Raw genomic sequence first — 12,212 nt, forward strand, 5'->3', positions numbered from 1 at the left:
TATCAAATAATTTGTAAACATTAAATGGAGTGATACAGTAGAGCTTATCTTGCCATTACATAACCTCAATCTTATTTGCTATATCATCCACACTTTCTAAATTCATTTACACTATACACTCACTGTTTTCACTTAAATCTTGAAAGAATTTCATTTAGCTTCGATTTTGTATAGATGACAAATTTCGTTTTTGTAAAAGCATAAGTTAACGGAGTACTTACTCGAACGTTTCGATCTCTATCAGAGATCCTTCTCAACTGACTGCGGAGTGTTAATGCAGCTTGGTCATTCTTGACGTCATCTGTTGATGACGTCGTACGCCTCCGGTTGTAGGTTGGAGGTTGTGCGGGGCTCGGCCAGGTGATGTGTCTATCAAATCATTGTACAAATGCGAGAGTTCGTGGGCTCCAGTGTCCCGGTTCATGGTCTTCTCCTTATTTCTCCTTATATGTAATGATTCTCTAATCTGTCTGTCTTTGCGTTTAGGCTCTTTGGTTAAGATGGTAGCCTCCCAGTTTGGTACATGATTGTGTTTTATGACATGTTCTGTAATGGCAGATTTGTGTATGATCGAAGATGTGGATGTTCTGGAGGCCCTAGTCATTACTCCCCCCGTGTTTGTTGTAACATCTTTTTTGTGATCATTAATTCGTGTTTGTAATGCCCTCCCTGTTTCCCCAATGTAAACTTGTGGACAGTTGCGGCAGGTGACTTCGTAGATTACTCCACATGTATCCATCTTCTCGATTTTATCTTTTGGGTGGACGAGGCTATTCTTGATTTTATTTTGGGGTAGGAAATAGGTTCCGACATTGTGATAGGAGAGAGTGCGTCGTATTCTTTCTGCCATTCCTTTTACGTAGGGGATTCCTATGCTACCTCGCATCTTGATCTTTTCCTTCTGTGGTTCGTGTCCTTTGTTCTTTTTTCTTTTTCGGTTTTCCATAACTCTCTGGAAGGACCACTCTGGATACTGGCAGTTGTGTAACGCTTTCTTGATGTTATCCATCTCAACTTTCCTCAAATCCATATCTCCCACTACCTTCTCAGCTCTGTCCACCAGCGTGTTTATAAGCCCCAGTTTGTGTTCGAGTGGATGATGTGAGTTGAAATGTAAATATTGGTCTGTGTGAGTGGGCTTCCGATAAACTGAGGTGGTAACTGTTCCATTGTCATTGAGTGTGATGAGCATGTCCAGGAAAGGTATTGTGTTGTTTGTCATCGATTCTGTGGTGAACTTGATATTGTCAGTTATATCGATGTTATTAAGATGTGTGTTAAATGTATGTACTGTACCTATGGGGATGATAGCTAATACATCATCAACGTATCGTTTCCAATACACAGGTTTGATGTTAGTGGGTGCCGTGTTTATGGCTTGATGTTCGAGCCACTCTAGATACAAGTTCGCCAATATAGGACTTATTGGGCTTCCCATAGCAATGCCTTGTATTTGCCTATAAATTTGTCATAAAACACAATCATGTACCAAACTGGGAGGCTACCATCTTAACCAAAGAGCCTAAACGCAAAGACAGACAGATTAGAGAATCATTACATATAAGGAGAAATAAGGAGAAGACCATGAACCGGGACACTGGAGCCCACGAACTCTCGCATTTGTACAATGATTTGATAGACACATCACCTGGCCGAGCCCCGCACAACCTCCAACCTACAACCGGAGGCGTACGACGTCATCAACAGATGTTTTCACTTAATTATTATAATCTATTCCAACTGTTGCTTATTACATATAAACGGATGCTAAGGAGTTGCTAAGAAATTAATGAATAAATGCATTTTATTATTTTTTACTCCATGGATTTAACATGAATATTTTGACCTTTATTAACCACTACTTTCACAAAGGGAAAGATGTCATTTAGATTCTTCTAGTGGACTTGACAAGGTATATATTATTATAAATGTTTATTCTTTCAAAAATGAGCCAAACTTTCTTTTTATAGCAGCTGAGTTTTTAAAACACCTCCATAACGAACACTCATCCAAAAGCCTGGTTGTTCTTCTTACAGTGCATTTGGTACCTTTCACAATAGACACTTTTTGGGTCTATTTGAATTTTTTGGATATTTTACTTTTGACAGTGAATATATTATATAATATTTCTAAACAAAATATTGGAAATTAAATTACTGACAATTTAATACAAATTCTAATAATAATAATAATAACAAAATGTAAATGCCGAGAAAATGTAAAGGCGCTAAACTATGAATGAATTCATGATTTATTGGTCATAAATGCTCTAAAAAGTTGAACCCTCTATCGACGGAACTAACTTCTTAGATGGACACCGTGACCTTCTGCATGCAGATACCTTCTGTAAGTGGACATTTCTTCACGACTCAATGCGGACCGCTTACAGTACAGTTCAACTGTATGTGAAGGAATTTTTAAGATGAGTTAATTAAACACTTAGTAAGCGGCTTAGTATCAGATTAGCCATCAATAGATGGGTAATTAGTACATTTACCATAATTAATTCTCAATACTAGTCCTTATGAGATTAGTCCATAAACCCTATTCAAATTGGATTAAAGATTATCTCTCCTATCCTTGTGTGATAAGTTACAAAGATTCAATTCATTATCTGTTTAAAGTAAGATCTGCCTGTGTTACAGCACAGGTGAGTCGCTAACTTGACCTTTTGAGATGACCTTTTGAGATGTCCAGTAAACAGGTGTTCAGGTCTTGTGCAACTCAGCACGCTTGGTTTTGGATACCAAATATACACAGATATAATTTAATATACAGTTTGTTCATTAAGACCCAATTTGCATTGTAAATTGATTTTATTAGTAGACAAACTTATAAAAATGAATTAAAAAAACATAAGGTGGATTCCGAAAAGTAGTGGGTGGCCTGATTTTTAAACAGTTAGAACAAGACTTGGCAGGAAGTAAAGTAGTTCCTCAGCAAGGTACTAAGAGAGTGCTGTTTACTTTGTCTACACATAGAGTATTACTCCATGGTCTACTGAGAACCATTAGCAAGGAAATAAAGTAAAATGCTTTTAATTCGTTTATGTTTTGATAATTTAAAGTTTCCTTTTTTTCCTTTTATTTAATTAATTTTGTGAATTATCACATTTTGAGAGTTAACAACTTGTCAAAATAACATGATGTTTGCGTTAACATTAACCATTAAGAATAATGTACTGTATTGTATTTATGCATCTCTCTTGGAGATGTGTATTATTATTTTAAATATTAATATTAACAGATGACTATGGTTTATGTATAAAATATTACATTTGCAGGAAACTGGGAAGTTTTAAAATCACTTATATTACTAATGCACGCACTTGGTGAAAGTTACTTTTGAAATGTTGTTTTTAGTTGAACTTAATATGAAAAATGTTTTCTTTATTATTAAAGTATAACTGGGAGGTCCAGGGAAGAAAATATGGCCTATTGTATAATTATCCTCCCTACATCAAACTCCCTACCCAATAACCCTCAACTTTCTGGATCTGCCCTGGCTACTGTACTGACTTTGATATTAGCTCATCACTTGGAAAAAACATCCTCCCTCCTCCAACCAAACAATAAATGCTGTGTTCCAAGAGTTTTTGATTTTGCTATTTAGCCAATGACGATCATGTAAACCATAACATTCTTGCTCACTAGTTAAAAACCGATGCAAATGTTTCAATGTTTTAAGTATGATTATATTTAGGTGATGCAGGAGAAATCGGCATTGAAGGAGCTGAAGGAGAAGAAGGGCTACCAGGCGTTGCTGGACCTCCTGGTGATCCAGGACAAAAGGGAGAAGTTGGAGATGTTGGTCCAACAGGTACCAAGGGTCAAAAGGTATGACCAGCTTTATCTATTTTAACTGATTTATCAACAAACCAAAAATGTGATTTTAGAAAAATATAATGCTGACCATTAAGCCAACAACAACAATAGTTGCCAAACTTTTGGACAATTGTAGCCACGCCAAACTTTTGGACAATGGTGGCCAAATTTTTGGACAGTAGTTGCAAAACTTTTGGACAATGGTGGCCAAAATGTTGGACAATGGTGGCCAAATTGTTGGAGAATGGTGTCCAAACTGTTGGACAATGCTGACCAAACTTTTGGACAATGGTAATTGTCAAAACTTGTCCAAAATGGGATTTTGTTTTACAATTTCCATATCTTTATAGTGAAGCAGATTTATGCCACAAAGGTTTTAGTAAAGGCAATACTTGATTTTACTAAAAAAACTGTATTATTATGTTCAATTTTCAGTGGTATAGTATTAAGGATATAAATAGAGGATTGAACGCTTCAACCAGGTTACCTCTGAATTAAATAGTAATTTATATATAAATGCTAGTAAATCCTTCTCCACATGTAAGATCACTTTACAGGAGGAGCTCATAGAAATCTCTTGCTGACTTTGGCAGGCTACAGTTTCAACTTTATCTAGTACTAGCTTCCCTTTTCAATTAAATGTAGAACATGTTTTGATAAGATAGGTTGTATCTTGTTCATTTATTTAACTGATCCACACTCATTCTTCTCAAGACACTCAGGAAAAGGAAATGTTTAAGTAAGACGAGTGTTTAGCGATAACATTTTGGTACCATTTCTAAAACAAAAAACAAAAAAACAGAAAACTGAAATTGACTTTATAATACTGTAATCTTATAATTTAATAATATAGTTCATCCAATATATAGTACCATGGGTACAATACATTGAACCTATAAATTGATAATCTACCCTAAAGTTGATTTAAACTTGACTATATTCTAGGCCAATGATTCTGCCCATTTGCGATATTTTCAATTAGTTAATGTTCTCTGCATCCGGCATCATGTGTTGTGAATTATTATCAAAACTTTGCCATCAATGCTCACCCATAGTTTTATGGCAGATCTTGGATAGGACCATGATGAAATGAACTTTTCTATGGTGGGAGTCTTTAGTTCTTGCGGTTTTGATTGATAAAACAGACTTATATTTTCTGTATTTCGCCCCTGATCTGATCACTGTGATATTACTTGTATAATTTTGATCCAGGGTACGCTGGTATTCATTCTTGCTGAAGTTGGTTCTTTTTAGCTTTCATGCTAAATTTCTTCTGTTTACAGATTGCCGGTCATGGGATAATGATTTAACATGAATGTTGACTGTCATGTGCGTAACGTTGCTTGCTTTCATAGGAAACAGGTTTTGCCGATTTTGTTTCTTGTCATCCTATATGTAATGTTTGTGCTGAATTTTTGTTTGACAAGTCTATATTAACCAAAGGAAACTATTAATTTCTTCAAAATCCCTTCTAGGAAAGAAAATATAGCATACAGGTGTCAAGCAATGATATTTTTGTTGTAACTAAATTTTATTTTTCAATTTAAAGTATAACATCAGTCTATTATCTAGCAAATTATGGTAATAATAATTTGATGTTTCTAATATGACGTTCCCAAATAATGTAAGTTCGTCAATCTCTTTATAATTTTACACATAAAGCCAAGGTATCTAATATTAATTGTCAATGATCTTTATCGATTAAGATTTTGTTGTTGATGTACAAGATAGTTTGGTTGTTAAGGAGAGGTTTTCATGATTTACAAGATTGTACTGTGTATCTGCTTTAGAAAAAGCTGAGTATAAACATGGTATAAATGAGAAGTTTGGATCACAATGATTCTGGATCCATTTTCACAATTTTTTCCCTTGCCTGATTCATTCTATGTATTATGGTGGACAATTTACAGAAAGATGTCCAGTGAAAAGGTACCTCTATTCTTAAGCATGTAATAATGTAGCCAGTGGTGTAACACAGAGGCCCGGAGGTCCCTGGTTTAGAGACCCTAAGTATTGCCAGTTTGTGCTCATAGCCACTGAATGCAGCTTTTATTAACCTTGGTTTTTGAGAGACTTGATAATATCCCATTTTTTGTATTGTACATACAGGGAGAGGCTGGAGTTGGTTTACCAGGACCAGCAGGTGTTGTTCCAACATTCGATCCACAGCAAATAACGGGACCAAAAGGTGATAAAGTAAGTGACAATAACATTTAATTATTATATAGGTGATGATTAACAATAGGATGCCTATAATTAAGAGAGGCTTCCTTTAATTATCATCCAGCCTTGGGTTCATCTTTTTTTCTTGATACAAGTTTGTCTGGATATTGTAACAATTGTCCCCTGAAAAAAATCTAAATTATATATGAAATTATTATATTTCCTGTGTTATCTATTTGAATAGCTGTTGGAAACGTTATCTTATGTTAAAATGTCAGTTATATTGTAACAGTGCAATTGAAAATTGAAATGCAATAAAAAATAGCATTTTATTAATTTTTATTTTTAATTTAATAAATCAAATAATATTAATCAATTTAAAAAATCTGACTTGTCAAGATGAAATCCCTTGTCTGCCATAGCGTCATATTGAATCCTACAGAAGTATTAGAATAACAAGAATAAAAGATGCAACTATTTTATTTATGACTTTTTATTTTAATGGTACTTATAATTTTTTAAATTATTAAAATTACAATATAAAAAGGGCGTGCAGTATACCGTTCCTTTGGAACACCTATTAAGGGGACACTTTCTTATGAAATGAATGATGGGTAATATGTTTTTAATCACTCCTTATTCAATCCGATTAAGAGGACACTTTATTGGGTCCAGAAGCTACCCCCTAATATGAGCTTTACTCATACTCTTATAGTAAATTGCTATGTGTTACTGCAATAATTGAACAATTTTGAAAATAACAATATTAACATCAATTAAATAAACTATTTACAAAACATTTTTTTGTCAAATTTTACTAATTGCAACAATTATAAATAATTGTATGAATATCATATTAATGTTTTTAATGAATAAATTATTAAATAATTACAATCAGTTATTTCTAAGGATTTAGATAGAGAGAGGATATGAATGTGTTAAATATATTCAATTTATTGTTTGTATGTGATATCTTGTTTCATTTGTAACGCATTAATGTCTTGCAGTCATCCCCATATAAATGTTATCTTAGATATAGTTAAAATTACATATAGCGCAGAAGGAGCAGCATCCACTGGCCTCGAGCGATGTGATCTACAGTCCCATGCGATATGAAAGTTAATGCCGCAGAATATAAAAAGGAAATCTAATTATAAAAATCGGTATAATTATTAACAAGTGAATTTTAAAACAGTCGACAAGTAGCAACGTATAAGAAAACGTGTTTGAAGTTGATCCTGGTTACTTATGTTTTTGCAAAAATAAAACGAACACGAAATTAAAGCCCTAGTGTAGATGATTATGATTTTTTTAGACTGCAAAATAGTGTGATATTAAGAAAATGAACATTTAGAAGTTTTGAAACTTTTTTCATCTTGTAATAATTGTTTCCCTTTCTACTTGAGAGCTTAGAGGTATTATAGCCTAGTGTGAATTACCCTGCTTTTATGTGACCGGTCATTATACTCCATTTTGGAAAGTTATGATGGAACAACTATTAAAGAAGTACAGTAGCATGGAGGGTGAGCTGGGTGAAAAGGCTTTAAATGAACTTTTAACTGACTGAAAGAGAGTGAGCTATGTGAAAAGGCTTTAAATGATGAACTTTAAACTGACTGAAAGAGAGTGAGCTGTGTGAAAAGGGTTTAAATGAACTTTTAACTGACTGAAAGAGAGTGAGCAGTGTGAAAAGGCTTTAAATGAACTTTTAACTGACTGACAGTGAGCAGTGTGAAAAGGCTTTAAATGAACTCTTAACTGACTGAAAGAGAGTGAGCTGTGTGAAAAGGCTTTAAATGAACCAACTAAAAGAGTCTGAAAAAAACCTTAAAGAAGTACTCTATAATAAGTAATCACCATTTCAATTGATTTATTTACATTTGTTTAGATAAATATACATTTGGCTATAAATTTATTTATTTTCTGTTTTAGGGGGACCAAGGTGATGAAGGTTCAGGAGGAATATCAGTAAGGGAAAAGAATACATTTTTTTTTTATTTTATAGTGTTGTTACCTAACCATTATCCGAATATATTCATATTAAAAAATAATTGTTTGCAGATGATGCGAATAAATTCTGAACTGTGTTTACACAAAACTAACAAAGATTATATTCTTTTTTTTGTAGGGTCAAGATGGGTCACCTGGTGCTCAAGGTATCCCAGGTGTTCAGGGAGAAAGGGGCCAACAAGGAGAAAAGGTAGGAATACAAATTTGCTGAAAACTAAGAGCATTGAGGAATTAATGATCTCTTCATTGATATTGGTAATAATAATTTCATCGTATCTTCTCAGGAGAGAATAGATAAGATGAAATTATTAGTTTACTGGTATGTTTGCAATTATATTTTGGTTATTTAGGGTGATCCAGGCATCGGCATTAAAGGTGAAAAGGGTGATCAAGGTATTCCGGGTGAGGATGGAGATGATGGAGACGATGGAAACCATGGTACAAAAGGAGAACCAGGCTTGGTAAGTGTTACGACATGCACCACAATTTGTTTAAAGATACTATCACTACAATTGTTGACGATTTGTAAAAATAATGTTTATATATTACTTATATATTAAACCAGGTCATTCCGTGTCTTAAATGTACGTTTTAAGGTTAAATATGATTTCTTAATTTTATAGGCCTAGCAGCAGTACCATATGAACATTGTACATACAATATTTAATTTTACATCAAATTCAGTTTGTGACCTTAAATTAGATTGAAAAACATAGGTGTCTTTAATGATTTACATACTGTATATCCAAATAGTGATTACTGATTGAAGTGAGTGATCTGGCAAAATCAAATCCCTGAATACTTACCCAACAAGGGAGCTGTAAACCATTGCCAAACAGGGTTCACTGCCTATGTGCTATGGTTCTGGGATTAAAGCGAATCATATCATGGTTTTACTTGTCCACGTATCCCCTGTAGTTGATTAATGAAAGAGTGCTTTTTTGTGACTGTATGACATAGACAGGAAAGGAGCATCTCATTTGTAATATCTTGTTTACCTGTATGTTTATTCTACTTCCAATTTAATTGGTATATTTGAAGAAATACTGGATAAGTTACCTATAACTGACAAATACAAGGTGTAGGCCCAGGTCATTCGAAAGCTCCCTGTGTGAACAAAATCATCCCATTTTCATTCTATAAATATTAGATGTCTGTATTTTTATGGCAGTAATAATATGATCAAATGTTACTGATCATCATAGCCTTATAAAATTACATACATTTAATGTTTCAAGGATTCTTAATAAATGTGCGTAGCTTTCATAGGAAGTTGATGTGTCTGCCGATTTACATTATATGCCACTATGTATTCATTTTATCAGCTGTGATTAAAAAAAAACAACATTTTGACAAAAAAATATTCCTAAAATAAACGTGAAGTAAGTGAAGTAGCTCCTAGTAACTATAGTATTAGAATTGATTGAAACAAAAGTATACTTTTAATTATGATGGAAGCACGTAAACAAAATATTATGACCTAAATTTGTATTCAGATCTGTCAGATAACAGACATAGTTATTATTAAATATCAATTTAATTGACACTATTTCCACACAAAAAAACACCACATTTTTAAAAATCAGTCTCAATAATTATTTTTTTGTAATTAGGCTGAGGGAAAAAAACATTGATTGAGACTTCCTATTCATAAAATCAATTTGTTTTATTTCCATAGGGAATTTATGACATTGGATCTGGTGATGAGATGTGGGAAGAGATACAGGTACAATATTTAAAGTTTCAATATTTAAGATGTGTTAGTTCCTGATAAAACATAATATTTATTTAGTTAGAACACAGAAATGAGTGTAATTCAAAAATTATTTAAGTGAAAATTTCCCCAGATTCTCATGCAATTATTTTACATTATTATTTAATTCAGCATTTTTAGAATTATTATGTATTTGTTATTTTTACAATAGGGACCAAGAGGCAAACAAGGTCGTAAAGGTGACATGGGTCCACGTGGATTTAACGGATCCACCGGTCCAATGGGCCCACCAGGCCTCCCTGGGCCAGTAGGTCCACCAGGCATCTCTAGTCTAGTGAATGTGAATGCTAGTACAGTTGAAGGCCCACCAGGACCTGTTGGCCCACAAGGAATGAAGGTATTGTTTATTGTTGTATACTTTTATAGTATAATTTTTATTTAATTATATAATTTAGTGTTGTAGATTCTACAAAACATTTCACATCCAGATCAGTGGATAATTGATAAAAATGTTCAGCATTGGAAACAATTTCGCGACCCATCATTTTTTTTTCCGCGTTCAAAACATTGGGTTGCAACCCATAGGTTGCGAACCAGCAATTTATAGTTCTTTTAGCTGCAAGATAATGCTTTGTCAGGCGATCAAAACATTGGGTTGCGACCCATAGGTTGCGAACCGGCAATTTATAGCTCTTTTAGCTGCAAGATAATGCGTCGGGCTAAATCAACAACAACAAAAAATTTATCTAAATCAGTTAATTGATTTTGACTTCCTTGAGTTTAGTTGGCTGTTAATTAAATTGTTATTGTCTTTTAAGGGTGACGAGGGATCCAACGGTGAAACAGGATCTCAGGGACAAAAGGGAGACAAGGTAAAGAACTATTAACAACAATTAATTTTAGTAGACCATATTGCCTAATATTTATTCATCAATCTTATTTATAAACTGTTTGTTTTTTCCATAGGGTGATATTGGCCCAAGTGGATATGACGGTGTTCCAGGACGTAAGGTACATATATCCTCTTTTATTTCATCTTCTTTTATTTTTTTCGAACAGTCAGTGGGAAAATAGCAAAAGGCTTCTTAATTTCTAGGAGTTTTATCAGATAATCTATATTTAGTGCTGATTTTGTCATTTTTTAAAAATTATATAGTATAGTCCTTGTATTAACATTTAAAATTCACTTACATATTCATTCTGTTGTCTTTTAGGGTGATACTGGGAAAGCTGGTATGCCAGGACCAATGGGACCAGCTGGTATACCTGGTATGATTGGACTAGAAGGAATACAAGGACCACCTGGACCACCTGGCCCTCCCGGAATTCTACCAACATGGTTACCAACAATGTTTGTAAGTTGTAGCAGTATTCAATTTAAAGTAATGTAAATAATAACATATAATAGTATTGACCTTTCCAACCATACTAAACTTATTGGCTCATTCTTTGTATGTACATTATTTTCAAGGAATATTCAACACAAGCATACTACTGTATGTGTATAAAGCTCTGTCTACACTATAAAATGTTATGTGACAAAAACATGTGATGTGCTCATGATGGACATGATGATATCATATCACTACCATATTTGGGCACATCACACATCACTAGTTTGATAGTGTAGACAAACCTTAAAAATCATTTTTCATTTTATCTTCATAGGAAGGATCCGGTAGTGGAAGTGGAGAAAATGAAGTTGTTGAGGTAAGAGAATTATAATTGTGTTTCATGAATTTATGGGTTACATAAGGACAAACGACACAGTCACATCTTCTAGGAAACCAGCATAATAACCAAAACTTCAACAACAGTGTATATAATTTTTTACCCAAAAATTCTTTATTTTCAGCCAATCCCTGGACCTATAGGACCTCCAGGAAGGGACGGACAAAAGGGTGAACAGGGCTCTATTGGTGATCTAGGACCTATGGGACCATCTGTGAGTTACCTCTTTTTAAAATGTTATATTCATGAACATATGTTGATGTCACCAGAGAAGAGTGAAATTTCACTTGTATTTTGAACCTACAATTAAAACAAACTATTATACTGTGATTTGATTATGATTTTTTTTATAAGAAATAACTGATATTTTTTTGTTTTTGGTTTCAGGGTTTACCAGGAACCCCAGGAGACCGCGGAGAAAAGGTGATTCAACAATTTTTTCAGAACCCTCACCTGTTTGGTGTAAAAAGAGCAATGTCCTGTGTCTTACGGTTTAATTAAACATTATTGCCCCACTCACTATAATTGTATATATAAAGAACTATATGACCCAAACTTTAGTTCTTTAACACAAAATGTTTTATTTGTAGGGTTACCATGGACCATCAGGACTACCTGGAGAACAGGTAAATGACACTTAATTGCTACTAAATTACTTTTTATAAGAAATATATAATAGACATTTTTAATAAGCAATGTTTTCAAGAGGAAATATTTTCTGTAGTAAAGTAAACAATAAAAAGATGGGTTAATGTCTGTTTTGCTTATCT

General features: G+C 33.6%; 1 protein-coding gene across 6 annotated transcripts in view; it reads left to right on the plus strand.

The window, feature by feature from the left end:
• LOC140040279 (uncharacterized) overlaps positions 1-12,212 on the plus strand; it is a 61,821-nt gene that overhangs the window by 39,987 nt on the left and 9,622 nt on the right. For all 6 annotated transcript variants that reach the window (XM_072086079.1, XM_072086080.1, XM_072086081.1 and 3 more), the window contains 14 exons: positions 3,703-3,836; positions 5,934-6,020; positions 7,920-7,955; positions 8,116-8,187; positions 8,348-8,458; positions 9,676-9,723; positions 9,923-10,108; positions 10,530-10,583; positions 10,678-10,722; positions 10,926-11,066; positions 11,380-11,421; positions 11,567-11,656; positions 11,830-11,865; positions 12,033-12,068. In XM_072086079.1, the coding sequence (XP_071942180.1) occupies positions 3,703-3,836; positions 5,934-6,020; positions 7,920-7,955; positions 8,116-8,187; positions 8,348-8,458; positions 9,676-9,723; positions 9,923-10,108; positions 10,530-10,583; positions 10,678-10,722; positions 10,926-11,066; positions 11,380-11,421; positions 11,567-11,656; positions 11,830-11,865; positions 12,033-12,068 (1,118 nt within the window). The remainder of the gene's footprint in view (positions 1-3,702; positions 3,837-5,933; positions 6,021-7,919; positions 7,956-8,115; positions 8,188-8,347; positions 8,459-9,675; positions 9,724-9,922; positions 10,109-10,529; positions 10,584-10,677; positions 10,723-10,925; positions 11,067-11,379; positions 11,422-11,566; positions 11,657-11,829; positions 11,866-12,032; positions 12,069-12,212) is intronic.

The sequence above is a fragment of the Antedon mediterranea genome, chromosome 2, assembly GCF_964355755.1.
Source record: "Antedon mediterranea chromosome 2, ecAntMedi1.1, whole genome shotgun sequence".
NCBI classification, from domain to species: Eukaryota; Metazoa; Echinodermata; class Crinoidea; order Comatulida; family Antedonidae; genus Antedon; species Antedon mediterranea.